The sequence below is a fragment of the Meleagris gallopavo genome, chromosome 6 (assembly GCF_000146605.3).
Source record: "Meleagris gallopavo isolate NT-WF06-2002-E0010 breed Aviagen turkey brand Nicholas breeding stock chromosome 6, Turkey_5.1, whole genome shotgun sequence".
NCBI classification, from domain to species: domain Eukaryota; kingdom Metazoa; phylum Chordata; class Aves; order Galliformes; family Phasianidae; genus Meleagris; species Meleagris gallopavo.
Genome location: NC_015016.2, coordinates 20,987,483 through 21,013,840, shown reverse-complemented (window position 1 = coordinate 21,013,840; position 26,358 = coordinate 20,987,483). Strand labels below are relative to the sequence as shown.

The window sequence follows — 26,358 nt, the reverse complement described above, 5'->3', positions numbered from 1 at the left end:
TCCCAAGATACGATGTGCTTGGTACTAAAACATGTATTCCAACTCTTCTCCTGAGAATTTCATTGTGAAGAGCTACATCAAGGATCATAGCTTGAAATATATGACAGAATGTTTAAGCTTGGGAAAAGAAGCAGAAGGGCTAATGTTCCTACATTTTGACTAAATATCTAACGTTACTTTTTTTTGTGATGAAAAATAATGCGTGCTTTCAGAGAATGATTGCCTGGCATTTGTATAAGTACTTTCTGGAGGTATGTTGTGTCTTCTTAGTCTGGCAAAGGACCAGAGGGAGGAAAATAGAAAAGAAAACATAAGACCTATTTGAAATTTAGTAGTAGTAGTGTTTTTTGTTAATAGCTTCAAACTCAGAGGTCTTTGAGTACAAAAGAACATTACACAGATAAGATCTTTTTACTTGTATCAAAGTCACAAACATACAACACCATCCAGTTCCAAAAACAGTATTTTTAAGCAACCCTAGTGGATAAAATAAAACTTAACAAAAATGAGTACAGCCTTGATTCAGTCCCTGCAGAAGACTGAAATGTACCTCTGGCAATGAAAGGACTCTTTTATGTTAATGTTTTAAGGGTTCCATGATCTTCTAGAGCTTTGATAATACTGAAGAGATCTTTATATCAACGTATCTAACATTGTAACAGTGTAAAAGATAGCAGGCATACTGTCTTACTGAATAGTTGAAATACATGGGAACTGAACCACCGAGTCTCTGAAATCTGAAACATCTTTTGAGCTATCTTTCATGTAAAGCAATTGGAAGAGGTGAGCATTGCACTGAAAGGCTTCCAATTTTCTAAAACCCTGTTCTAAATTTATACAAGTATATTATAATATGAATGCATGAATATACATTTCATGGAAGTCTTATACTTGTGAAGGAAATCATTGGTTTTACTTTTAAAAAGCGCTGTTCTGCTTACACAGTTTACAAGTTCAACCCAGTTGATATGTCTGATAATTGGCACAATAAAAGAGAAAAATTTAGCCATGCAGAAACAAGGAGGGAGAATAATGTTGTTTTATGTACAGGGCGAGTCTCACCAGAAGAAGTTATTGAAAGTAAAATTCATCTTGTGATACATCCACCTCTTTTCACATGGGAGAAGAAAAGTGTAAAGAGGCTGTGTCATAGAATCATAGAATGACTTGAGCTTACTTGGTCTTTGTTGATTTTAACATTTGCACAGTAGCTGTTGTGTCCTTGAATTCTGCTTAGCACTGAAAAAAAAATAATAAATAGAACCAGTTAAATTAAATTGGACCTTATTGCTTCACTGTTCATGTATCTTAAAAACATCCAGTTTGTGAAGGTGTGTTTGCTGGTAGGTCGTGATCATCGATGACGTGAGGAAGGTTCTGAGGGCTTATTCCTAATATATTTCAATATCTTTCTAAAGACTATGTCTGTATGGATATTCTTGGTGGATACTGTAGCAAAGCATACTTCTCTTGTGGAAGGGAAATACTGCCATTTTGCAGCAACTGAGCATTTGACTCAGAAAACATACATCATTAGATTACTAATCTGACTTTTTATAGTTTGGCTTTTGAGGTTAATATGGATTCATACTTCATTTATTTTCCAGAATTGCAGACAATTTGTGTAGACTGTTTCCCCTCATTACTAGCACAGCACAAAACAACTGCCAGTATTGTAAGGCCATCTGTTAAAGTTCTGTGTCAGCAGTACCAAACTAACTGAGTAAGTTCTGCAGCTCAGGTAGAAAGTTCTAATGTATCTTTTTAGCACCATGGTGTAAACTCAACAGTTGCTGGTGGAATGTGAATGATATAAAATTGCAGTGAGATAAGTATTAGCCTCATAGGTTCTTTCTGTGTGAACTAACTACCATCATTATGCACCATCTGAGGGAGAGAGACTCAGCTTTTGCAAGTTTAGAGTGTGCTAGGGTTTTAAGTTGCTCTCAAGGATGATAAATGACAACAGTACCATTTTGAGAATTCCCTTTGTATTTAGCAGATAGCAAACTGTAGCAGTACAGAGAAGACAACTGCACAGATAATTTAAGCACGTCTAAATATTTTGTGTTTATGCTGCTCAGTGATGTTTTTCTAGTATCTGAAGCCCTTCAACAGGAACCACCCCAGAAGGTATTTTAGGAACATGTCCATTGGTGCCCGTAACATGGTGGAAGAGGAGCAGTTTCGTTTTGAGACATTGCCTGGTAGTGGGAATGCGTACTGAAGATGTAAGGCAAACATGCTCGGTTCCCCTCCCTGTCTCCAGAAGCATGAATGTGGCTGTAGTTCTGACCACTGAGTTATAGGTTTTTCTGAAAGGAGGTATTTTAATCTTTTCTATTGAAGTGCTTCCATTTTTTTTATAAGGGAGTTTTCATTGGGCTAGAGAGATAGACAGCATGACTCCAAGTGCTCGTGGACATGGCACTCACCTCTGAAAGAGAACTGTGAGCCATTAATGTCTTTAAATCCTGGATTATAATCCTGCTTGCTCTTGCTTGCTTCCTGTGTCACACCTGATTAGTATTTGTTCCATATGGGAAGAATCAGAATCAGCAATGACAACATCTTCCTTTTCTCCTCTCTACTCACCCTTTCCTCCCCTCTTTCCTTCCTGGGAAACTTTAGGGTAGTTTCTTTGTAAACTGAAGGTATGAGATCAGTTTCCTTAGGACACAGCTGTTAGTCATGCATATGCCTTCAGTGATGTTAAAACATTAATGCCATTAGCAATTCAGAGGGATTTGGCTCATCAGAGAAGGGAACAGATCAAAGATCTCTTGTATAGCAGGAGTGTATGTTATTTCTTGTGGGATGCAAGAATTACTGGGGATGACCTTCTGCTCTGGTCTGCTGACTAAGAACCGTCATGGCATTCCTGATAGCCTGGAACAGGGCAGTCAGACCATGAACAGGATTTAAGGTATGTCTTTTTCTCTGATATTACTGATTCCTCACTCAAGGGAATGGCTTTTCTGAATATTGTTTTTCTGTTTTTCCTTTGCGCAGGAATCCTAGATCTCTGTCTGATTCAGACATACAGATTTTGCTACTTAGATGCCTAGCATGTAGACAGTACAGCAGTGAACTCAGTTTCCATTTCTGGATTTATCTGATAGTAGCCCATGAATTGTATTTTAAAAATTATCCCAGTCAAGATAATAATGGAAAAAAATGTTGCTGTTGCATCCCTGTGCACTCCATGCAACTTACACTGCCTGCTAGCAAACCATCTTTGCAGGGCTGTTGCAAAATTAATATGAAGATGTTACTTCTCAGAAAGCAAACCAGTGTTCACTGCTGCGAGGTGAGTCATCATCAGCCATCTGCCACAATTGTACCTTCTCAGTCGACCACGTATGAGATGTGGAGCAGATGTCACACAATCATGCAATTCTGCAAACAGCACAAGATATTCCAGGAAAACACATTCACCCGTACTGACAGCCTTCAGAGTGGGGCCCTGTTTAGCAACATCTCAGTTAGAAGTTACTCCTTTACCTATAAGTGCATTAAAAAAGAATCCACAAAAATTAAAAAGAAAGATACTAAAGAAAGAGCTGTTTATACTTTTTCCCAACAGTAAAGAAAAAAGCAAGGCTTAGTGAAGAGTTAAGAACCCACAAAAAATTGATCTGATCCCCAGCTGATACAGAGAGGTGTAAATCCATTAGCTTCAGTGAAATGATGGCAGTTTACAGCTAAGGATCTTTGTGCAGCATTTTCCAAGGCATTTGGTTCTGAAGCCAAATTATAATTTAGAGTTGTCACTGTAAATAAAGGAGAAACAAAATGGCTGAGCTGCTTAATTATCGTGGGTTACATCTTGTAAGTTCTTCTCTGTTGTCCTACTATCACGGGTTGGACAGCTGCATGGAAGGGCAGTGGGAAAGAGTGCAGGTGCCCTGCACAAGTGGCAGCTCAGAAGGAAGTATGCCTTAATGGAGGATGTTCTCTGAATGTTGTGGTTCCCTCTGTTGTAGGTGTTGTCATTTCTTTCCTGTGTTGCTGCTCCATGTAAAGACAGAGCCACATCTCCCCTGATGTGGTGGTGAATGTAGTAATGCACGATCTGACCAAGGAGCTGGAGGAGTCCTGATTTAAATGAAGACACTTCTCAGCATGTAGTGTTTTGAAATTTAATGTTGTATCTGTACAGTTACTTCTTTAACCTGAATCGTATTACTATCAGTGCACAGCCACACATTTTATTGATGGTGGACTTTCATCTCCAAATCCATGCTATTTCCAGATTCAAATTCAAATGTTTTCATACTAATGATGTATAGTTGTTTTTCCGCAGTGCTGTAGCCTGAGACCTCTGTTGCTTGCAGCTGATAGCTCATAAAAATGTGAAGCACTCCAATAATTTTAAATCGCCCTGTCCTGAGCGGTGATTTAAAGTCATTGGAGTGCTTCACATTTTTTCAGTTGTTCCAGTTTGGAAAGCAGTCAAGCAACACTGTAGAATAATGCATGAAAGCAGCCTGCCTGGTGTAATAATTTCGGTCTCTCAAAGCAATGACACTGGATTAAAATATCGCAAAAGATGCCTGAGAAGGACTTTCTAAAAAGACATCTCAACCTACTTTTCTTTTATGGCTCAAAGTCTCAAGGCAGCAATGGTCCATTATGGCCATTGTGGCCCTAAGGGATGTGTCCTCCTTTGAAGTCAGGAGGAAGCTGGGGGGTCCTCCATTGTTTTCAACAGATGGAGAGCCAGAAATCATCTTTATTCAGGAAGTCAAAGGGAATTGAGAAAGTGAAGAGATTCTAAATTGTGGTAAGGGTTGGAGATTCAGCCTTTGGTAGATGAGAATTTATAATCCAGTCATTGTAAAATTGCAGAATTAAAGGACTGGAAGTGAAATGTTGCTATTTGCTGATTGAATCCCTCTTAATTCTACAAAATTGGATATTGGTTTGATGCAGTATGCTGTTCTGGATTCTCTTGAGGTGCCCTTGGTTTATTACTGATGCTGGGTTTTTGCTGTTGGAACATCAGTGTGATAGTGATTGCTACGTGAAATGCTTTGATGACACTAGAAGAAAGGGAGCACATGACAGGACTAACGCTCAAGCAAATGTAGCAGTAGGGCTGAGCAACCAGGCAGCACGTCAGGCATTGCCACATTGTTCAGCAGTGAGCCAGTGGCCGTTCCAAGGAGCGGGGAGGATTTCCGAGATGCTTTTCTTTGCCTGCCATGGTAGTATGTGGTCACAATTTGCTCTGCACATAAATCCTCCCTCAGTTATCAACAGAAGTTTCACTCATTTTAAAAGTCCTTCCCTTCATCAAAGATGCAATTCTGCAGTTAAACTAATTAGGAGAAAGCTGTTGCAGCTCATGGTGTACTTGAAGCCATAGCAGAACAATAGACTAAAATGTTTGGATTTAGCCATGTTCTGAATCTTGCTTGCAAGCCATATGTTGCTTTTGACAAGTAATTTGAAGGTCATACTGCAGCAGATGTGAAATAGAGAAGAGACATTCAAAGAGCTATTCTTGATTTTTATGGGGGCAGATAGGGATCGCTGTCTTAATAGTATTTCTGTACTGGCAGGAGATCAGACCCCTATGCCTCTGCATAGTCAGAAACCCATACCTCACCCCAAAACAAGCAGACAGTACTGGGAAGAAGAGACAGAGTGGTGCATATTGTGATGAGCCAGGTCATTGGGAAACCTGACAAACGTTTATTTTCATGTTGAACTGAGCCAATCTGGGAGAAGAAGCGTCACTACGAGATACCTTTCCCATACCTTTCTCAGCAAACCCAACTTGCAGCTCAGATTCACATTAGAACATTCACAAAGTACATGTATTTATTGATGGCAAATATACAGATGTAGTGTAAATTACTTCAAAAGGTGGCCACAAGCAGCTCTTCACTAGTGGAAGAGTAATACTGTAAGTTGTTACAAAACTCTGTTTTCCACCCAAGAGGAATATAATTCTTCTGCACTATCTGTGTGCACTTCTTTCGTGCCAGTGAGCAGTCAGGTTATTGCATTCCATGGTAAAAATTAATCTGAAGTGAGTTACTTCAGTGGCACAGTGATTTACTCAAGATATGTTGTGTTCATTTCTTTTGCATGTAGCTTCTGCCTGAAAATAAAATCCCATACAAATAGGGATTTGGGGGGGGGCATGTTTTCCTCCGTAGAACTTAAAATTAGTCTCAAGAATTTTTTAATGTATTTCATGTATAAACGAGTAGTCACGTAAGCACGTGCATAGGCATATAATTATTGTATTGGCCCCCTAATATATATGCAGCAAAAATGCTGCGATTTCAGCAAGTGTGAGAAGGAGAAAAGGAAATATGGTGAGTGTTGCTCTGCACTGTAGGGAGCTTGTGATACAAAAATAGCCGTGGAGAGAGGAGTCCAGAATGGGCAACTCAGGTGCTAGAGAAGAGTCGCATGGACATCAACACAAAAAGGACAGCACCTCTCCTGCGTGTGAGGAGTGTTTGGTGTGTGCTTGCTGTATTTATGTGTGTGCACATGGAGGCACACTGCACATATACACATATATGTACATATACGAATCTACATATATGGCTGCTGATACTCAGAGTCCATTCCATTAGGGCTCTGTTCTAGCTCACACCAGGTACAGCTTGCTGAAGGCAGTTGCAGTAACATCAAGGAATAAATGTGCCCTAGCTGAGGCTATGCCTTTCCTTCCTGCTTATGTGTGGGACCAGAGACTTGGTGGAGATCCTGTATTCAGCTCTCCTTTGCAGGTAGTGGAACAGACTTGGCTCCTCCCTGCTTTCCATCCTGTAGTCATCAGGGACAAAAGTGCAGAGAAGCAACAGCCAGTGCTGGCAGACAACTACGTTCAGCTTCTGAAGCAGTTAAAGCCATAACCTCTGACACTCAGAGAATTTCCAGTATTTCAACTCAGTGTTCTCTGCCCGTGCTAATCCCATTTCCCAGTCCTTTCTTCCTTCCATCCTTTCCCTCCACCTTCATTTCTTCATCTCACTTTCACTCTATATTTACACAGGATAACATTTTCTGTCCTTTCCCTCCATCCACAACTTTTTCTCTATCTTTTTGCTTTTCATTTTCTTTATCCCCCCCTAACCAACTCTCTCATTAAGAAATAATATGGAACCATCTCACTGTTTCTCCACCTGGGGTCTGTCTTGTCCATTTTATTTGTCCATTTTATTTGTGAGCTTTTAATGGAAGAGACTGTGTGAAAACCCTTGACTATACAATGCCCACCCTAATAGGTCCTCCTTTTTGGCTGCCCTTTACATAATACTTTGTTAAACATGAGTCATGGTAATCAGATCCCACACCAGCATTATTTGTCTGAAATTGTGCTTCTCTGTTCTGCTTGCTCCCCACCAGAGCCACACTTCACACATTTGCACAACTGCTTCCCTTATGTATCACTGCTCTGTAATCAGCGTGTGGTTCATGTTACAGGTTTCTCAGGTTTCAAAGTGAAATAAAATGAGCTTTCTTCCATTTTGAGAATATCCTTCTTTTTAAGAAGTCCAAACAAAGACACATATTATTAGTAAGTTCGCAAGCAGCTGCCAAAAGACAGAAAATTAAGAATGGAAACGTGAGTGAAATAACAGAAATACTGTTTGTGTTTGCTCCTTGTGCAACAGCAAGGGAAAGTATTGGGGGATTAAAATGGTTAATTTATTTGTAGTTTTCATAACTACAGATGTGGCTTTGTAATATTTGCCAGTGTCATTGCTCCAGAGCAGGACTATGGGTCAAATCCTTCTGTGGTGTAGCTCTTGGCTTCTTAGGGTTGCTCCAAGGTTGAGTGTGATGCAATGCTATTAGCATCAGTTAGCAGGTAGCCTTTCAGTTGTTTTCATGTAAAGCATGAACAGCTTGCAATTAAAAAAGAGCTTAGGCTCCTAAATCAGAATCTGTCCTTAATTTGGAGATTGGAAGCCTTACCCAAAAACTCATAAACATTACTATTTTAGTTTCTTTTGACTGCTGTGTTATTGTTACAGCTATAAGTACTACTACTAATGTCACTGTACATAAAGCATCTGAAATAATGTTGGATTATATATACCTGTGCCCTTCTGGCTCAACTTCAGATTTTAAAAGAGGAGCAGAGGCTCTGCTCCAGCAAGGCACTTAATCTTCTGCTTAATTTTGTGTAAACAGATTGCTCTAACTATAGAAGAAGTGAGGTTGAAAGGCTTCAGATTGGAGGAGCTAGCAGAGTGGGATCAGTTGTTATCCTTTATTAGTGACCTGAGGAATTCCAAAGTTAGAGCAAAGAAGAAATGAAACTGTTGTTTCTGTAGTCTCAGATTAGTCATAAACATGCTTTTTGCTTGTGCTTTGTCAGACCAAGGAAGTTCACTCAAAATGTATGTGTAAGCAATGTCTGTATCTTTCGAACCAGACTCCTGACTATTTACAAAAGTGTGTCATAGTTGGTCATCATAGTAAACTGACTCAGTAACGGAAAAGGACTCTGCAGGATCACAGGTTTAGCACAATGGCTTGTTTGTTTGTTTCTTTTTTTATTAATATCATAACTGTTCTGACCACAGAACTTACCCCGTTTGCCTTTGAAAATCATGACCCTTGGGAATACTCATTCAAAAGAATCTGATTTTTACCATTCTGACCAATGCCTAAAAGCCAGCACATGATATCTTTATTAACATTGAAGTGTGTCATGCCATAAAGAGCCCATTGAAATGAATGGATTAATTGCAAAGAAGGTTACTGCCGAACAATTTTCACTGCTGCTAAATATGTGACTTTACAAACAGCACCATAAAATGTTATAAACCTTAGTAAAATGTCTCATTACTTTGATCTCTGCAGTAGGAAGCTTTGCACTGTAACTTTAAAATGCCAAAAAAAAAAAAAGTCAAGAAGACAGCCATCTCTTAAGAGCATTTCTTTTTCAAGCTAATAAATTCAGCTGCAGAATTTTTGTTCTTTGTTTTAGGATGTGACAGTTTTGTTGCATAACTACAATTAAGGAATCTCAGAAGGCTTCAAATGTTACAATGTTCTGTGGATGCAAATGCAGAGTCATTTTTTGTTCATTTTTACAGCAGGGAAGGGGCACGGGAATGGCAGTGTATTGCCTTTTTTTAACATCTAGTTTATGATTCATTCTAATATATTCTCTCGTTTGGAATTAACTTCAGATATTCTTGTTCTGACAAGTAGAGTAAATATTTTAGCAGGGACTTTTTAGAGAGATATTTTTGACAGTAATATACTCCTCCCTTAGTGTTACAAAGGAAATACTTGCTATCCAAACTCCGACTCGGCATTTTAATGGAAAGGGTTCCAAAAGAATACGTAGGACGTTACAAATGTAAAATGTGTTTAATGAAAGAGTATACAGATGTCTTTCATGTATTTTAAATAAAAATGTCTAATTTGAGACTTGGGAAACTCAGCAGTGATTTTTGAGCCATATGCTTGTTATTACAATAGCATGTTGCGTGTAACTGTCATTCAGTGAGAAACAACACAGGCCAACAAGGAAAAGACATATAAAAACACGAAGTTAAGGAAGGAAAGACCGTCTGACAAAGCATTTTTGGTTATGTTTTTGCCTTGATTAGAATGTATCACTTTCTTGCTTTCTGTTTGTTCACATAATTCCTATAAATGTCTGTAAGTCTTATTGTAGACATAGGAAAAGGAGAATAGAGGCCAAGCTGCGTGGGCTATAATGAACCAAAACTGCAAAGAGATGCATACTTGACAGAAAGTTTAAAATAAAAATAAACCACAGTTTCTTTGCTTGGTTTCTGGAGCAGAAAGTCGCAAAACAAGCAGAAAACTTTTGGTTCTTGATGTTAGGTTAGCTTAGCTTCCTTACCTCAATTGCTCTATTTCAGACTTTAACCTTCGTTTCAATGAAAAGAATTTTAACCTAATTCAGCTTGGGCTTATGTCTGTGAAACTGGGCCTTGGAAAATATTTCAGAAGTAGCTTTGGCCTTATGTTTGCATTTTGTTCCTTTACAAATGCGGTGGAGGTAACCTTGATTTGTTAGTTAGTGGAGTCACGCTTTATTGTGACAGAAAACTAAGAACAGTCCTTCAGTGAAAATAACAAAGACCTACCCCATGGTGATTGATGAGAACGTTGTACAAGTGAAATGAGCTGGAAAGTCATCATCTTGTCTTTTCCTTTGCCACAGGAAAAGCATAACAGAGAGATTTCTTTTCTTCTGGTTCTGATAAGGAGTCTAACGAAGCATAAGGAGAGGTTACACAGCATGGAAATGTGTTACACCCAGCTGCTCACTAGCTTGCAAAGCTGCAGTAAATAATACGGTTGCTATTTAATAAACAAAGGAAAACAAAAGTCCTTTGATAGTGATCCCTCTCTCATTTGTTGTTCTAAAGATACAGTTTGCTTCTGCTTAATTGACTGTCCTTTTGGAATAACATAGAGTTTGATATTGTATTGTATGATTTGTAATGTTTTCTTTGTTGATAGGGAAAACAAAAGACATCTTTCTAGGGCCTGATTCAGCAAAGCACATGTGTATGTGCTCCAGGTTGTCTGGGTCATAGCTAGCTTTGTCCTCATAGCTTTTCCATGAATGGTTACAGTGAAGATACACAACAAGACATGTAGTTTTCTCTTCCAAATTAGCTTACGTAATCAATAGCATACTTTTTTGCTTGTCACAAGTTAGTCTTTAGAGAAATTACTCATCTGTCACAAGCTGCATTAGTTCTATGCATCATTTGTGACATTTTATTCTTAAAAGATACTGCTTTGTGGAAGTAGTTTGTTCCATTGATAAGCTCGTTTTAGAAATTAACTTCTAACATGCCTTTGGCTCTTTATGTAAAATTTCTTCCCTTAGAGTTTATTCTGTGTAGCATTTGGGGGTTGGGAAGGGAGAAGATGTTTTGCCTGCAAAACACAGGACGCAGTCTTCTCCACTCGCAAGAAGACTACTGGCTCTCATGTTGCACCTTTCTTCCCCTGCACTCCCAAAGCAGGACCAGTTGCTGTCTACTGTGCTAACACCAAGAAATAAGGAGGCTCATTGCTCATTATGTCACCATGAGTTGAAAATGCCTCTTTTTTTAAGAACCAGTCAAGTGGTCAAATGAAAACAAGTCCAGGTTTACATGAATTTACACTAATGTAAATCAGTGTCACTCTACTCAGAAGTGGAGGGACTGTGGCCTGGGACTTTGGAGACACTTGGCAGATTTGTGGGACACCCCCCCCCCCATGTCTCACATTGCAGCTGCTCCTAGTGGTGCTATATAATAGTGTCAGACCATCTGTTAGAAATGAAGATGTGCTTTGAGCAGACACCTCAGGCATCTCATCGCCTGTTACCGTTTGTTGTATATGCAATGCAGCAGTGAGCTACTGAGGCATGCTAATACCTGGCACCTTCTGCTGAATTACTGTGCTTGCTAATCACATGTGGGAGGTAGAAACCCAAAGAGATGAAGTAGGACCACAGTCTCTGAGAGTGAGTGTGGAAAAGGAAATGGTTGAGTCCCTCGGTTTGTTCCTCTCAGGCAGAGGAGCTGAGGAGAGGCCTGATGGCGGCTGCAGCTCCTCACAGGGAGCGGAGGGATAGCACTGAGCTCTGCTCTGTGTGACAGCAACAGGGCCCAAGGGAACAGCATGGAGCTGTATCAGGGGAGGGGCAGCTGGGGTCAGGGAAAGGGTTTGCACCAGAGCATAGTGAGCATGGAACGGGCTGTGGGCACAGCCCCAAGTACCGGAGTTCAGGGAACATTTGGACAATGCTCAGACACAGGGTTCGGATTTTGAGTGGTGCTGTACGGAGCCAGGAGTTGGACTTAGTGATCTTTGTGGGTCCCTTCCAATTCAGGATATTCTATTCTGTAATTCTGCCCTTGTAGGTCCCTTCCAAGTCAGGACACTACAATTCTGTGATTTTAATAATCTATGTATGTGGCAGGGAATGGGCAGCCATTCCCTATTCTAATGCTATTAGAAACTTCTAATGCTTTTGATGAAAGTGAAAGGTTTTGTGCACTTGCTTCACTCCTCTTGCAAAATATCCCCATCCTTTGTCTGTAGGATGAAGTGCCTGTCTGTTCACTTTGTAGTGCTTTTGGTTCAAAGGCTATAGATTTTTAAATTTAGTATTAATATAATTGCAAATGATTGCATCTGTAAATATGGAGAATAACTCTCACTGTTGAGTGCGTCCAAGAAACAATTCTGGTTTTCTCTATGCCTGATTTATATGTACTAAGGTGTCAGTAAGATTATCATCCTGATTAATATTTTGATAGTTCATAAAATGGTGCAAGAGCATTTTAAAGCTATATGGACAATTCTTCGGCCAGGACTCCTCACTAAGCTGGTTCCAAAAGTACGCTATCGCTTCTCGGCTCTTCCTTGAAGCCTGTTTCTACCCATAACTTAAATCCAAGAAATCTTTTCTCTTTTATATATCCCTGTTTTTCTTGAAGGTCGTTATGCCTTTATAACTGAAAGCAAATTCTAAATCTTTGGATTCTTTTTGCAGTACTTAACAAACATTAACCAGTTAATCTTTGCAACACTCATGAAGTAGTTAACCATTATCCCTGAATTTATAATATGGAGCAACAGAGGAAGCAAAGTTAAATAAACTGTTGGAACTACACTCAGTAATTGACCCAAGCCATTGTACAACTCTGAAGAGCATCATGATACTTCAGCCATGCTGAAGAAACAAAGTAGAAACGATATAGTGGAAACAAACTATATTACTGAAAACTGATTTTTAGAAAGTGCCCAACTCACCTGTATCATGAATTTTCTGCAGAGGTTAGGAAGGAGTTGACTTCTTACTTTCTTCTTTATTCCTATCTTTAATAAAATTTGTGAACTGTTTATTATAAGAGCATCTAACTCTGAGAGAGTACTTATATTTCTGTGTTTGGTGTCATGCTGACAGTTTTGTCTCAGAGAAGACTGGCTACAACTTTCTGAAGGTCTTGCTGGCTCTGATCAGTTTGGGAGGAGGATGGAAATATTAAAAAGCAGTGGGGCCAGTACAGGTGTTTGAAATGTGATGGATGGAGTTCCAGTGCCTTCACTAGGTTTTGTTGTGCCTGATAGGAGACTACATTCTTTGTCAGCTTTAAAGTACTCTGAATGACTGTGCTGAATTTCTAGACATTTTGATGATGTAAGAAATCAGAATGAATTAGGCCCAGAATGAATCAGAATGAATACAGTAACTCCAATTTCTAATTCACAAAATTGACTCATCTATCCTGCCAGCCTGTTTTACTGTGCCTTGAACTCTTACGTATTTTTATATATCAGAAAATATCTTTCCTCACATATCAGGAAATGGAACAGGCCTGTGTTACAGTAAGTTAAAGCAAGTTTTTTGTTAAATGAAAGTTATCTGTCTGAAGGAGCCGTAGGTATTAGGTGCTTAAGATCTACTGACTTTTAATGTTTGCATTTCTAATCCTGTAGGATCTTACTAACTCAGTTTACTAAGTTCTAAAAAAGTGTAAGATATTTTCTTGTTGCCATGCAGGTGTTTCATAGAGAGCCTATGCATTTTGAGTGTTAGTGTTCTAAACAGCAACAAAAAAATAGGTAAACTAAAGAAGCAGTCTTCCTGAGCCTTTTGTATCTAGCCAAGGAGATCTGATCATTAAAATCCTCTGGGATACTTTTAAAGTCTCGGCCTTTGTTGTTATGTATAAGCGTATAAACAAATCTCAGCTCTCTTGATCGTACACTGCAGACAAATACAATGAGAATTTCTGCAGGAGTATCGTCTACGTTGTCAGGGTGTTGGTGGACCATTAGGAAGAGCAGTCTGTCAAATCTCAATGTATTTATGTAATTTGAATGCTCCTCTGGACCTGAAACCATTTGGTCTGTGTTGTTTGCATGTGATTTTGACCATATCAAGATGCAGGTCATTGTTCTTAGGTTAGCCCTTGTTGTGTTCAGGTGACAATGCAGGACAGTCATCTCCCAAGGCCTTCCACATTATCTCTAGTGTTAGCTTAAGTTAGCAGTCCCCAGAGGATAGATTTACAGATTTGCTCTTCTAGCAGACGTTACCTGCTAAGTTCAAAGCTGTTTGTAAAGTATTTTTCTTGATGTATGTGCATAGCATTGTTGCAGCTCTCTAATCACTGACCAGCTGGCTTGTTAATATGTGAATAGTGCTGTGGGCCCCTTGCCATATTTCATGTGAGGTCTTGGCTGGGTGGCCAAGCAGGCAGCCTGCAGCCAGTGTCAAAGCGATTCAAGAGTATTGGCACAGCAGTGTCCCCATTAATTTCTGCTTGTCACATGCTGTCATGCAAGTTACACCAGAGAGGAAATGACCGTTAAAAAAAAAAAAAAGTAGGCTTGTGGCACTTGGTCCCCTCCAGACGTTATCCCTGAGGTTAAACAAGTGGATACAATTAGTTGCTATCCACAGACAGCTGCAGGGAAGGAGAAGCTGAGATGTGGGCCCCACAGCAACGTGTCTTTCCTGTTAGCAAGGAGCGTAGACTGTCAACATATGCCATATTTTTAACCCTTCCTGGAGTCTGAGCAGATTAAGAAGAGCTGTTACAACCAACAGCATCACAAAGGTGCTGGTAAATGGCTGTAATGCTGATTAAGCAGCATTGTCCTCCAAGGAAGGGGTTTTGTATGTTGGCCAATACCTCGTATGTGCAGGTGCAAGCAGTGCTGAAAGAGAAGCATCTCATCAGTGATCAATAATCTACTGGCATAGAGTGAGACAGTGATTTCTGTGAACTCCTTTCAGAAGCACAACAAAGAAGTTAAAGGGAATCACATTCAACTTTCTAAATTTTCCGGATGGACTAATCTCTATGATTATATCAGTAGAGCTTCTGCAGAAATTGCCACAAGTGATGATTCACTTCAGATGCCCCAAAATACAGCTTAGGAATGCAGAAGCAAAGTCTCTGAAAGGGAAATGACTGTGTCCCAAGATGAGGGAAGAAAGTATATACTAAGTATACTATTTTTTTAAACTGAAAGAATTAAACTCTTTTGAGGGGGTATAAAAAGGGGAGTATGCACAGAGCTCCAGAACAGACTCTCTTAGCCGACAGCAAGTCTGCTTCTTGGCTCAGAAGGAGTAGGCTCACAGTATCAGTTGCAAGAAGGCTGTCTTTCTTTGTGGAGAGACATGACGATTAATGTAGCTAAAATTATATGAAAGTTGTTCTCCAAAATTCAGACTGCAGTTCTGCCCAGGCTATACAACTTGTCCTGGTGTAACTCTTATATACTTCATTTTGACTGGTGTCAGTCCCCGAACATATGCCAGAAGAGTTGTCAGAGCTAATGCACAGAAACTGCAGATGCTATCACAAGTCATTCTTGTTGGGCTTACCAATTAGGTGGGCCAGTAAAGAGTTTGGGGAATTTCTTGGTTTGTTTTAGTTCTCATATCTTTGTCAGCTATTATCAGAAATAGAAGAACAGAGTAGGTAACAACTGTCAGAGCAGAATGCACTGTGAGATATTACTGTATCTAGTATAGTTTTATGAAAAACTTGTAATAAGGAAACAATGTTAAAAGAGATTACCCAGAAGATGTTTGGGGATGTACAAAATTATCATGATATAGCAAAGAGAAATGGGGAAAACTTGTGTTTATTCACTTATCTAGGCCCAGATCTATATATTCTGTTACAGGCTGTGTCTTCTATTATTTTTTCTACTGGATGCAAAGAATGGAAAGCTTTGAAAATGTTAATTAAAAAATTACATCTAGAACAGATCTTGTCAGAAGTGCCACATTTGCCAGTTTCTATCAAATTGTTAAAACAAAATTCCCCTTTGTCCTCATTTAATTTGCATGTATTTTCTTTCTAAAATTCCAGTAGCCAAATAGGAAATGTTGTGTTGCATTTGCATGTCTGGTAATTCCACTCTGATAGGAACTTCTGGTACACTGAATCACTGAAAATAAGTAGGACAATAATTATGTAGGCTGCAAGTTCTTCTCATCAAATGTGAATAACAGCAGCTGATTCTGTAATGCTAACTGACTTCCAGGTATTGAGCCAGAAAGCAAGAAATTTGATATGAAAAGCCTTATAGCCAAGGTGTCAGGAAGAATGAAAACTTTTAAATCAATTATGTAGGTCCTTGGTAGTCTTAAAACATCGGAGAATTTTTGGATTTTTGCATAAATTGTTGGACTTCTGTATACCGAGCCACTATTTTCCTTCTTATGTCACAGCAAATGTAACATGTCCCTTTGCATAAACTCACTAACTGCCCCTTCAGAGTTACAAGGGAACCAGTGAATTTATGTCACTGCAGAAGATCCTAATGAAGCATGGTTTTGGTGTGCTCCAGACATTCCCCAAACAACACTGCTGACTAGCATCAAAGGCTATGTAATTAAGACTAAATTAAGACAAGTATGTGCACCCAGTTGAGTTCAGTGAACTGTTCTGAGTAATCTTCTATCTGCGCTCCTTAAGGAGGCCTGGATTATTATTTTAGAGGACTTGAAAATTTTCAATTTTAGCATGTCTGTTTTAGTAGTTTCTTACTAGTGCCAGATTTCCATACTGATCTCAGTAGTTGTGAACTAAAAAACAAATTCAGTATATGTACTACTCTGTGCTGGTGAGACCTCACCTGGAGTGCTGCATCCAGATCTGGAGCCCTCAGCACAGGAGAGACATGGGCTTGTTGGAGTGTATACAGAGGAAGCCCACAAAAAAGATCCAAGGGATGGAACACCTCTCCTATGAGGACAGGCTGAGAGAGCTGCGGCTGTTCAGTCTGGAGAAGAAAAGGCTCTGGGGAGACCTGAGAGTGACCTTTCAGTGTCTAAAGGGGGTTGTAAGAAAGAAGGGGACAGACTCTTTAGCAGGATCTGTGGTGAGAGAAGAAGGGAGAATGGTTTCAAACTAAAGGAGGGAGATTTAGATTGGATATAAGGGAGAAGTTTTTTTACAGTGAGGGTGGTGAAGCACTGGCACAGGCTGCCCAGAGAGGTGGTGGATGCCCCATCCCTGGAGACATTTAAGGCCAGGCTGGACAGAGCTCTGGGCAGCCTGATCTAGATGTGGGTGTCCCTGTTCATTGCATTTGTGAGAGGGCATGTCAGTAGCATTCTTTATCCTAAAAATTCGGTTATCCAGAATCACTCGTTTTAAATCTGTTTGTTATAGAAATAGTCTAAAAGATCTTTATCAGAAGGTATTTTAAACATGTATTAATCTACTCTAAATGTTATAAAGTATCTATCTATCTATATAAAGTATCTTTGATATGATGAAAACAATTTTACAATCACAAATAATTATGCAAATATTAACTTAATATTTAAAAATAAGTATCACCATGATTTCATTGTCAGCAAATTGTTTACCAGTAGAGTAGCAGTGTAAAAATTACCAAAAAATTATTAGGCAACTCCTTTAATGAGCTTAGCAGGTGTTAGTTCTCCTTTGCTATTAATACATGCGATGATGTATTTCTCTTTCTGCACGGTATTTTATTCTGTGAGAAGAAAATGAATATTTTATCCTGTAAAGTTGATGACTGAGACTAAGTGAACAGGTCATTTGGATTTTTTCTCTTTTCTGACAATGAACATATTTAAATTGAATACACTATGAGGTTCATGCTCTCTAACTGGCGGAAATATCACAGCAATCTTCACTTCTGAGGGTCAATCCTTACCCTGTGAATACTTCATGGAAAGCAATCGGACTTCTCTGAGATATACTGTTACCCAGTTTAAGGAAATTTGAATGTGTTTTTATGTATGTATTAGGATGAATCATGGATGACTCTTGAGAGGCTATATAGGGGTTAGGTAGAGGCAGAGCGTAGCCTCCTCCTCCTCCAGGATGGAAAAATACCCCAAAAGGGAATTGATCAGACTGGCTTTCTCATGAGATAGGAGAGCAGGAAAAGGACACAAGAGCCGGGATCTTTCTGTCTGCTACCATGTGCCAGCCACTGCACCCAGCCAGCTGTAGAGGGAAGGGCATCCTGCAGCCTCATGGGCTGTGACAAGTTGCTTCACTTCCCACTCCATTGCATGGAGTTCTAGGCAGGCTGGTGTCATGGGTTCCCAACCCAGTGTGAGGACGAGATTTAAAAAAGAAAATCACTGCATTTAACTGGGAGTCACTAAATTATTTCTAACGCTTTTGGGATTCAGTGTAACAACATTAATCATGTCTTCTGCTATTCATGTATCTGTACTGTGTAATTCCTCAGGAATGTCCTTTTTTTTTTTTTGGCATTAATTAATGTTGACTGTTTGTTACAAAGTATAACCATAGAAGTGCTGTAATTATTCTGCTTCAAAAATAGCCCTCAGAGAAACTGGGAGCTCTTTAAACTTCTATGCCAGCATGTTTGAAAAACATCCTTTAAAATGAAAGTAATTTGATGGCTGGGAGTTTGGTATAATACTGTGGATATGAAGGAGATCTCATGCCGCTCCTCTTCTGTTCTGCTGTTCGGTGAGAGACAGAGTGAGCCTCTTTATCAGCCTGGCTTGATTGATTCATTACATGTTGCAGTCTGAAACTTGTCGTCTTTGTTGTGGTTGTCTCTTATGCAAACACTCCTACAGGGAATGTTCAGGACAAGTATCCCAACACCTGCCATCCAAAATAGGCATTCCGTTCTGCTCTGCAAAAATAGAAAGACGAGATACAAATAAGTAGAAACTCTGGGTAGAGGAGGCAGGTTGTTGTGCAGGTGAATGAGACACTCCGCAGAGGAACAAGAGAAACATGAGGAGATCCCAGGGGGTTGTGGTCTTTTACCAAACCTTAGCACAGAAATTGTGTGGGAAAATAGGCCAGGGGAAAACAAAACAAAACAAAACAAAAAGACAAACCAGCATTGCTTTAGTTCAAATTTAGGGTCGATCTGTAGCTGATAAGGATCTTTACCATACTGCTTGTATTTGGTGGTATGATTGACTATATTTATGGGCTTCTATGATTTACTTTTTCTGAATTTACACCTTTCTGCTTGACAAAGGTGAATCTGGATAAAAGCTTTTTGTTCTTCACCTGCTAGTCAATAGAATGGAATTGTAAGCTCTACATTATGAGTAGCCGTTCTTATGTGTATGTTATGTATGGGCGCAGGTGGTCTCTGAAGGCATTTTACTTTTGGCATTTCCCTTCAGGTTGCCTACCCCTGTGTACCCTTATACAAAGAGAAAATCTAGCATACACAGCTTTACCACTGCGGTGGGTTAGCCTTGGCCAGAAGCCAAACTCCCACCCAGCCACTCCCTGCTCCCCCCAGCCTCAGTGGGAATGGAGCAGAAAAGAAAAGAAGAAAAGCAGGAATGAGTGGGCTGAGATGAAACAGGGAAATTGCTTATCAATTACTATCAGGGTTAAAACAGACTTGCTTTGGTCTTAAGTTTAATGCTGATTAAAATAAGTATTTAATTACTAATTTGCGTACTGGGAAAGAAAAAAGCAAATATTAAAACAGCACTTTAAAATAACCCCTTCCACTGCCTGTTTCCAGCCTCACATCCCTCATGAGCTCTCTCTTCCCTGAGGGGCGCAGGGGGTAATTTTTGTTGGGCTACTGTCTGCTCCTAACAGTTCTTTCTGCCTCTCCTTCCTCCTTTTCTCCTGCTCCTGCATGGATCCTCCATGGGTTGCTGTATAGATAGATATCTGCTCTATCATGAAGCACCTCTTCCTTTCCCTCTTTTTCCTCTTCTGTATACTGCAAACTGTGTGTGAAAATGTTTGTGGAAAAGTTTCCTTGTGGTTCCCTATGGTATATGTGGCCTAATAGTGAATGGAGATAAATATTGTGTGAGTTCTGCAGAGAATCTGTCCAGCCTTAGACAACAAGTAAGATAACATAGGCAAGTGACAGATAATGTTAGCTGGAAATCAATGGTGGGGAGCTCTTAAAGTATCAGAGTGGTGTTTTTGGAACTGGTAACTTGGAAGGGACATGTAGATCAGAAGCTGCAGGAAGTTTAAGGGTGAGGGTCAAGAAAGGATAGGAAGAAGAGGAGATGAAGTCTGGAGGAGATCAAGGCTTTTTCCTCTGGCACCTGAGGTAGAGGTAAGCTGTGAATCCCATCTTTGGAAGAGGCAGCAGCAGCAACTGCTCATGCTAATCCAAATCTGTCCATGTCCTCATCAATAGTAGGAGCCACTTATGAGCAGAAATAAGTATATTTGTATGTATTATTGATACAATATGGCACTACTTGAAAATTTTCTCATAATTTGGTCTCAGCATTCAGTAAATATCCATATTTAATTTAATATTCCAGATTTGGGAATGCCATCACCAATACCATATGTGGTGGAACATATAAAACTTGTGTCATTTCCATAACAACTTTTGCTTCTTACTGTTTCCATTATAAGACTTTTGCAAAATTGAAGCTACATTTTTGCCTCTAAGGAAGGTATTTTGCTTCGTTGCATCCCAAAGTAGCTCAGTTTTCAGCAGTTACAGATAAATATTTTAGGTCTGTGCATAGAGTACTTTGAAAATGCATCCTGAAAAGGGAAAACGTTTTAAGATCATGATTATCTGAAAGCAATCACAGTGGAATAATATATATATTTTCAACTCAGGCAACAGCTCTTGTAGGATTGGTGAGATTGGTAGAAGTCTCTAACTTGAAACAACAGTCACTGTTTGGTATCTATTTGTAAATATAAAATACCCAAAGAATATCTGATTGAGATTAGAGCTTCTTAGACTTGTTAGAGATTACTATTCAAATCTGCTAAGAAATGAATCTTCTGTTTTGTCAAATAGATTTGCAGCATTTTGCAATTACTTTATGAATTGTGATTTGAACTGCGAATCAAACGTATGGTATGCCAAGGCACAGTAGAAAGTATCTCAGGGAAACGCAGACATAGAACAAATTGTGGCAATTGGGATAATGCTAATAAAACTGGATGCACTTCCACTGGATGAGGGAAATTATTCTGCAACTAGCAGAGCGGAACTACATTCATTGAGCTTGAGGGGGAAATATGAAACAGAAACAGCATGAGAAAATTCTTGATATGTTTGGTAACTGCAGGAATGAGTTTACATTCTTGACAAATGAATAGGATGCAGAAATGTCACAAAAAGGGACTTGCCAGGATCTACTGACTAATATTGAAGTTCTTTAAATTCAGTTGTTATTTTTTCCGGTATCATGTTTGTCTGGAATAAAATAGTTAGACCCAAATTCAGTGAAAACTTTAAGTACATGCATAAGATAACCACATGGTTAAATGTTTTTGGTATGTGCTGTAACTCTTCAAGACTCATCCAAAGACTATTGGGATTTGACGTAAGTTAAAATAGTGACTAGGTAAGACACATTTTAATTCTACTGGGGACCCGCAGGGCTGTAGTCGTAGCTCTTCCACACATTTCTGAGTTGCAAAGGGAACTTACGAAAATACAAGAAGATTCACTACACTTTGTATATTTGTTTTAGAGGAGCAAACCCTATTAAGCTAGTTATCAAAATGACCAAATCTCTGCTTTTCCTGGGGAAGCAAAGGAAATAAAAGGCATCAGAATCGAGAGCTCAGTTTACCACCATTCTTCAGAGGTCATTATAGTTAAATGTTGCCACAGATTCCATAGTTTCATGTTAGTATCTTCATCGTTTGAATCTTCAAATCAAAACTGATCTCTGTATCAACAGCCCACTGTTAACTACTGTTTGGCAGAAGGAGTTGTAGGCTGTATGTAATAATGGGCATGTTTTATCAGAGGTCAGATTAGAACTTCCAGCCTTAGTATTTATACATTATATAATATTTTCTGTGGTGATGACTTGAGACATTTAATTTTATATTAAATTACATAGCAGTGTCAAAGTTTATCTTAAAAATACATCCAGATAAAGCAGTATTATCAAGTTGAATGTTTTGAGCTATTTTAAAATCAATTTTCAGATAGGATTCTTTTTCATAGTATGCTTTGAATGTTTTCTTGTAAAAAATGTCAGGTTTTTCCTGTTCCTGTGATGATCATAAGAACAAAAGCAACCAAACTCAGTTTATCCTACCTTTTTCCTATGTTTCATACCATCCACCTCTTCAAGATCATTTTGGTTGCTAACAACAGGATTGGCGGAGAGCCTACTGCATTGCTTGTGGAAAGCACATATGTTACCAGCAAGCACAGGGCTGGACTTTCATCAACTCAAGTCAAGTGCACACAGAAAATTAACTTACTCCTTTTGTTTCTTGCTCACTGCAACATCTCCTTGTAGCTATTTGTTTTGCAAATACACTTTTCAAGTTGATGGTATCCCTCTCATTTGGAATTCTGGGGGTTTCTAGTGTTTAGTTTTGAGTCTCTTGGTTCATTCCTTTCACATTACACAGATTAGTATGAAAACATGGGTACAGATGAAATAGTGTCTTCTGCTATGGAAGTGTCATGGAAGATTGCATCACCATAACACAACAGAAAGCCAAATGGTAGTTAATACACTGATTTAGTGCTGCAGTTTGATCTAAGAAGTTTCTACACTTTTCAGTGTACTCTATAGAATGGGTTTTGACAAGTAAACTTTTTTCCCACTGTAACATTAAATTCTGACAAAACAGTCATTTAATTAGCTTTCCTGTTTGAAACAGAGCTTGTGCCTATTGAAGTGAATAACAAGATTTCACTTCACTGGGACAAGACAGAGCAGACAGCTGGGAAGTGCAAAGTGGTGCGTGGTTTAAAGTTAAAACCAAAAAGCTGCAATATATTTTTCTTACTTGGACAGCATTCACTAAAAGTTGATCTGTGTTTCGCAGACATGCTTTTGTTATTTAAGTTTGTTGAACAGTCTTTATGCTTTTAACAATTAACCACAAATAATTCAAATAGAAATGATATGTGAACTTGATAAGTGCACCTATTCAAGTCAACAGGTTCTAGCAATATCCTGTCCATTTAATATTAATAGGTATTTTTATCTCAAGTCAATACTTACTTAAATTAGTTCTGCAGACTGTGGCTGGGTGTTTGCCTTGTCTTGATAATTGCGTATTGATTTCTTCCTTATACTTAGGATATGATGCTTCAGCTGTTTCGGGGACTGGATTTTCTGCACTCACATCGTGTGGTGCATCGGGACCTGAAACCCCAAAATATCCTTGTAACCAGCAGTGGGCAGATCAAGTTAGCTGACTTTGGCCTTGCACGAATCTACAGTTTTCAGATGGCTCTTACATCAGTGGTAAGTTTCTGGAAGCTTTTAATTTTTCTTTTAATTTGTCACAGTGCTTTAGTCTCTATGGCCCTGATAAGTAAGGTATTTAACTCTGCTTCTAAAATCATCTCTACTGTTGAAGTTACTTGTGTCTGCAAAACAGTTGCTTTCCTACCTGGACTGAATTTATTATGGTTACTTTGTAAAAGTAATCAATTACTGATTACTGATTCTAAATTAAATCATGACTGATCATTGAAGGATAGGTATGTGCTAGTTTTCTGAAACCTCTGCAGTCTAGCTTCTGTTGTGATTTGGGCTTGTTTTGCATGTTAAAGTTTCCAAAGTATATCTATTTTGAGATAAAATTCATGTTGATGCTGAAGTAGTCTTGTCTGAAAAAAATACACAGATAATTTAGGAAATGCCACACTTACACCTATGATTTCTCATGTGTGAATATGGATTTGGTGTTTGCTCCCATATTTTAGCGAGTGATTCCACATAGCACTGTGTTAGAGGCAGCTGAAGTGGACCTGGCAGCTAAAATCACAGCTATTTCCCAAACTAGCTGTTAAAGAGCACCTCCAGTATCTCTAGATCCCCTGCCACTGTTGCCCCTCTCCAAGGATCTCCCCTGCTTGTCCTTGGCTCAGACATGAGCTTGGTCCCAGAAGATCTGGCCTTCTCCTGCATTAATTCTTGTAGGAAAGCTCTGCCAGCCCTTTGCTTTTGACCGTTTCCACACTTGCTGTCCCTGCCTCCAAAATCAGCTGTTGTTAGCTTGGCACACCTAAGTGTATTGAAGAGGAACAGCGCTGTGTACATGTTGGGTGTCATTTGTTTTTGTTGCTTGCTCATGAATAATTTTCTATTTTGTATTCCAAGTATCACAACTGCCATGGTAGTATTACTTATGCTAAAGACAGGCAAGGGAGAAAAGGAAAAGAGAAACTGAAAGGTGTCCAGTTTGCATTTTGCATTGTATTGTAGAAGTTAGCCTGGCTCACATTGATAAAAAGCAATCCACTGTTATTGCTGTAAGAGTCTCACTACCACTCTGAGTTGACAGTGACATCCTGGGTTCTGACGTCAGTATGAATGAAGGCAGGAAGCAGCAGCAAACTGAAACATCATCATGGTCAATGTATGAAAGTATCCTCTTAACATAAAGCATAAGTAAACTTGTGTTTTAGGATTGGTTTTGGTTTTTCTCTTCCACTGCTTGTAGGTTGTAGCCTAATCCAAAGCTGAAAGAATATCTCAGCTGAGGACAGTGAGGGCTGATCATATTGTAACTCAAAAACTCAAAACAGAGCTCTGAAGAAAAGGAGAGAAAGATTGCTCCTAAATTGCTGTAATCTTTCATCAGGTAGTCAGAAACAGTAATAGTTTCAGTGTTTGTTTCTATTGATCTATAAAATCCTTTAAACTAAAACTGGAGTTATCTATGGCTGCTGACAGTGTGCTTTTGAAAAGCTGTGCATAACATGAGGAGAAAACATCTACAGAACTGTGCTGGAGTTTGTCCACGATTGATCATGTAGCCTGTGTAGGAAGGAAGGTTAGAAGACCCAGAAATACAACGCTAATACATTCTAATACATTTACTTTGATAAAACCATACCAATATCTGCTTGTATGAGAACACTGCCAGAACTCTTATGTGAAAGGTATACCTGTACTCAAGTATCTAATACTTGCCTGCTGGAACTAGTGGCTCAAAACCCATGCGCTGATATCCTTAGCACTGCTGTGAACAAGAGATCCTTAGGCTGAGGGTGTCCATGTGCGAGTAAGTTCTGTGTTAACACAATGCCGCTGTCGTTGCAGCTATGCTGAAGAGTATTAAAATAGTTGAATTATTCAGGTGCCAAGGACAAGTGTATGGATCTAGGCATGAATTATGGCTTTCACACATAAAATTTACTCTAGCAGGATTTTCTTTTTTAAAAATCAAAGCTGTGTTCAAAGACAGTGTATTGATAGAATGTTCATGCTGATGGCAGGCTTAAGAGAAAGGATGCTTTGCTTTCTTAAGTTAAAAAAATAGTGGTTTTTGAAACACCTTGTGCTAAGGTTTTTACTTCAGAATCAGCTTTTGCTGTGTGTGCACTAACCAAAGACGAGCCCTCCGTGCAATGTGATAATGTGATGTGGTTTTAAATGTCAGCCTTCGTTGCTTTTCCAGAATTTGCATTGGTTAGAGACTTACTAAATGTGTATTATCTGGTCCCATTAGGCAATGAGTTTTCCTTTTCTGAACTTAACTTTTATTTGTGAGAAGCTGCTTTGGAGTGCTAATCCTTTTTTGCTTTTTTCCCCCATTAACATTCAGTGCAGGAAACAATTTTTTTAAAAACCTTTATTGTTCCCAAAATAAAGTCTAAATTGCAGATCCTTGCCAGGCAGTGAGTAAACTTTCATTGACTTCCAGATTTGTTTTGATGTGTTTGCAGAAAAAAATATTGCCTTATGAAAAACAGCATATATCTAAACATGTGTCAATTAATTGTCAATTAATAAAACTCTGAGCTTGCAAGGATTGATTTGGGATCTTTATTAAAAAGTGATAATGCAGACAGGCAAGGATAAGAAACACATTGCATGTGCTACATGGTGATCAACACAAGGGCTCTGCAACATTTCCTTCAGAAGAGAATCCTTCTGCAGAATGAACTGTTACAAGAAGCATCTTTTGAAGTATCAGATCATTCCTAAGATGCGTCCTCATTCTTTGCTCACAAAGGAACTCTTCAACTGGGACAAAAAGAGCTTGCCATGAAAGTGATCCAGTACAAACCAATCCAGCCCTGGTTCTCTGGGTGCTGCAAGTGGTAACTTCAAAGCAGGCTCTCTCTGACAGCCAGTTGCTTCTCCAATCCTTCTGGCAGATCTGTTGTCTGGGCGTGCTGCAGTCGTTTACCTCTTGGTATTTTCTTCGGTGACTGAATAAAAGATTCAAACTAATGTTACGCATCCTTGGGGGGGCAGGGTGGAGATCAGTGCTACCAGCTGTGGTCAGGCTGAGCGCTGATACAGGTCTGAAATAACAGCATGAGAGAGAGAACGAGGTTGGGGCGGGGAGTCTCAGATGGAGGATAATAGTGTACGCTTTCAGTTTCATCCTAAGTTAGCCTCTTTTTCTAGTGTTGGTCTTGGCCCTTGGG

General features: G+C 39.2%; 1 protein-coding gene across 1 annotated transcript in view; it reads left to right on the top strand.

The window, feature by feature from the left end:
• Window positions 1–26,358, top strand: part of CDK6 (cyclin dependent kinase 6) — a 108,034-nt gene that overhangs the window by 5,566 nt on the left and 76,110 nt on the right. Inside the window, exon 3 of the mRNA XM_031553890.1 lies at window positions 23,048–23,215. Within this exon, the coding sequence (XP_031409750.1) occupies window positions 23,051–23,215 (165 nt within the window). The 5' untranslated portion in view covers window positions 23,048–23,050. The remainder of the gene's footprint in view (window positions 1–23,047; window positions 23,216–26,358) is intronic.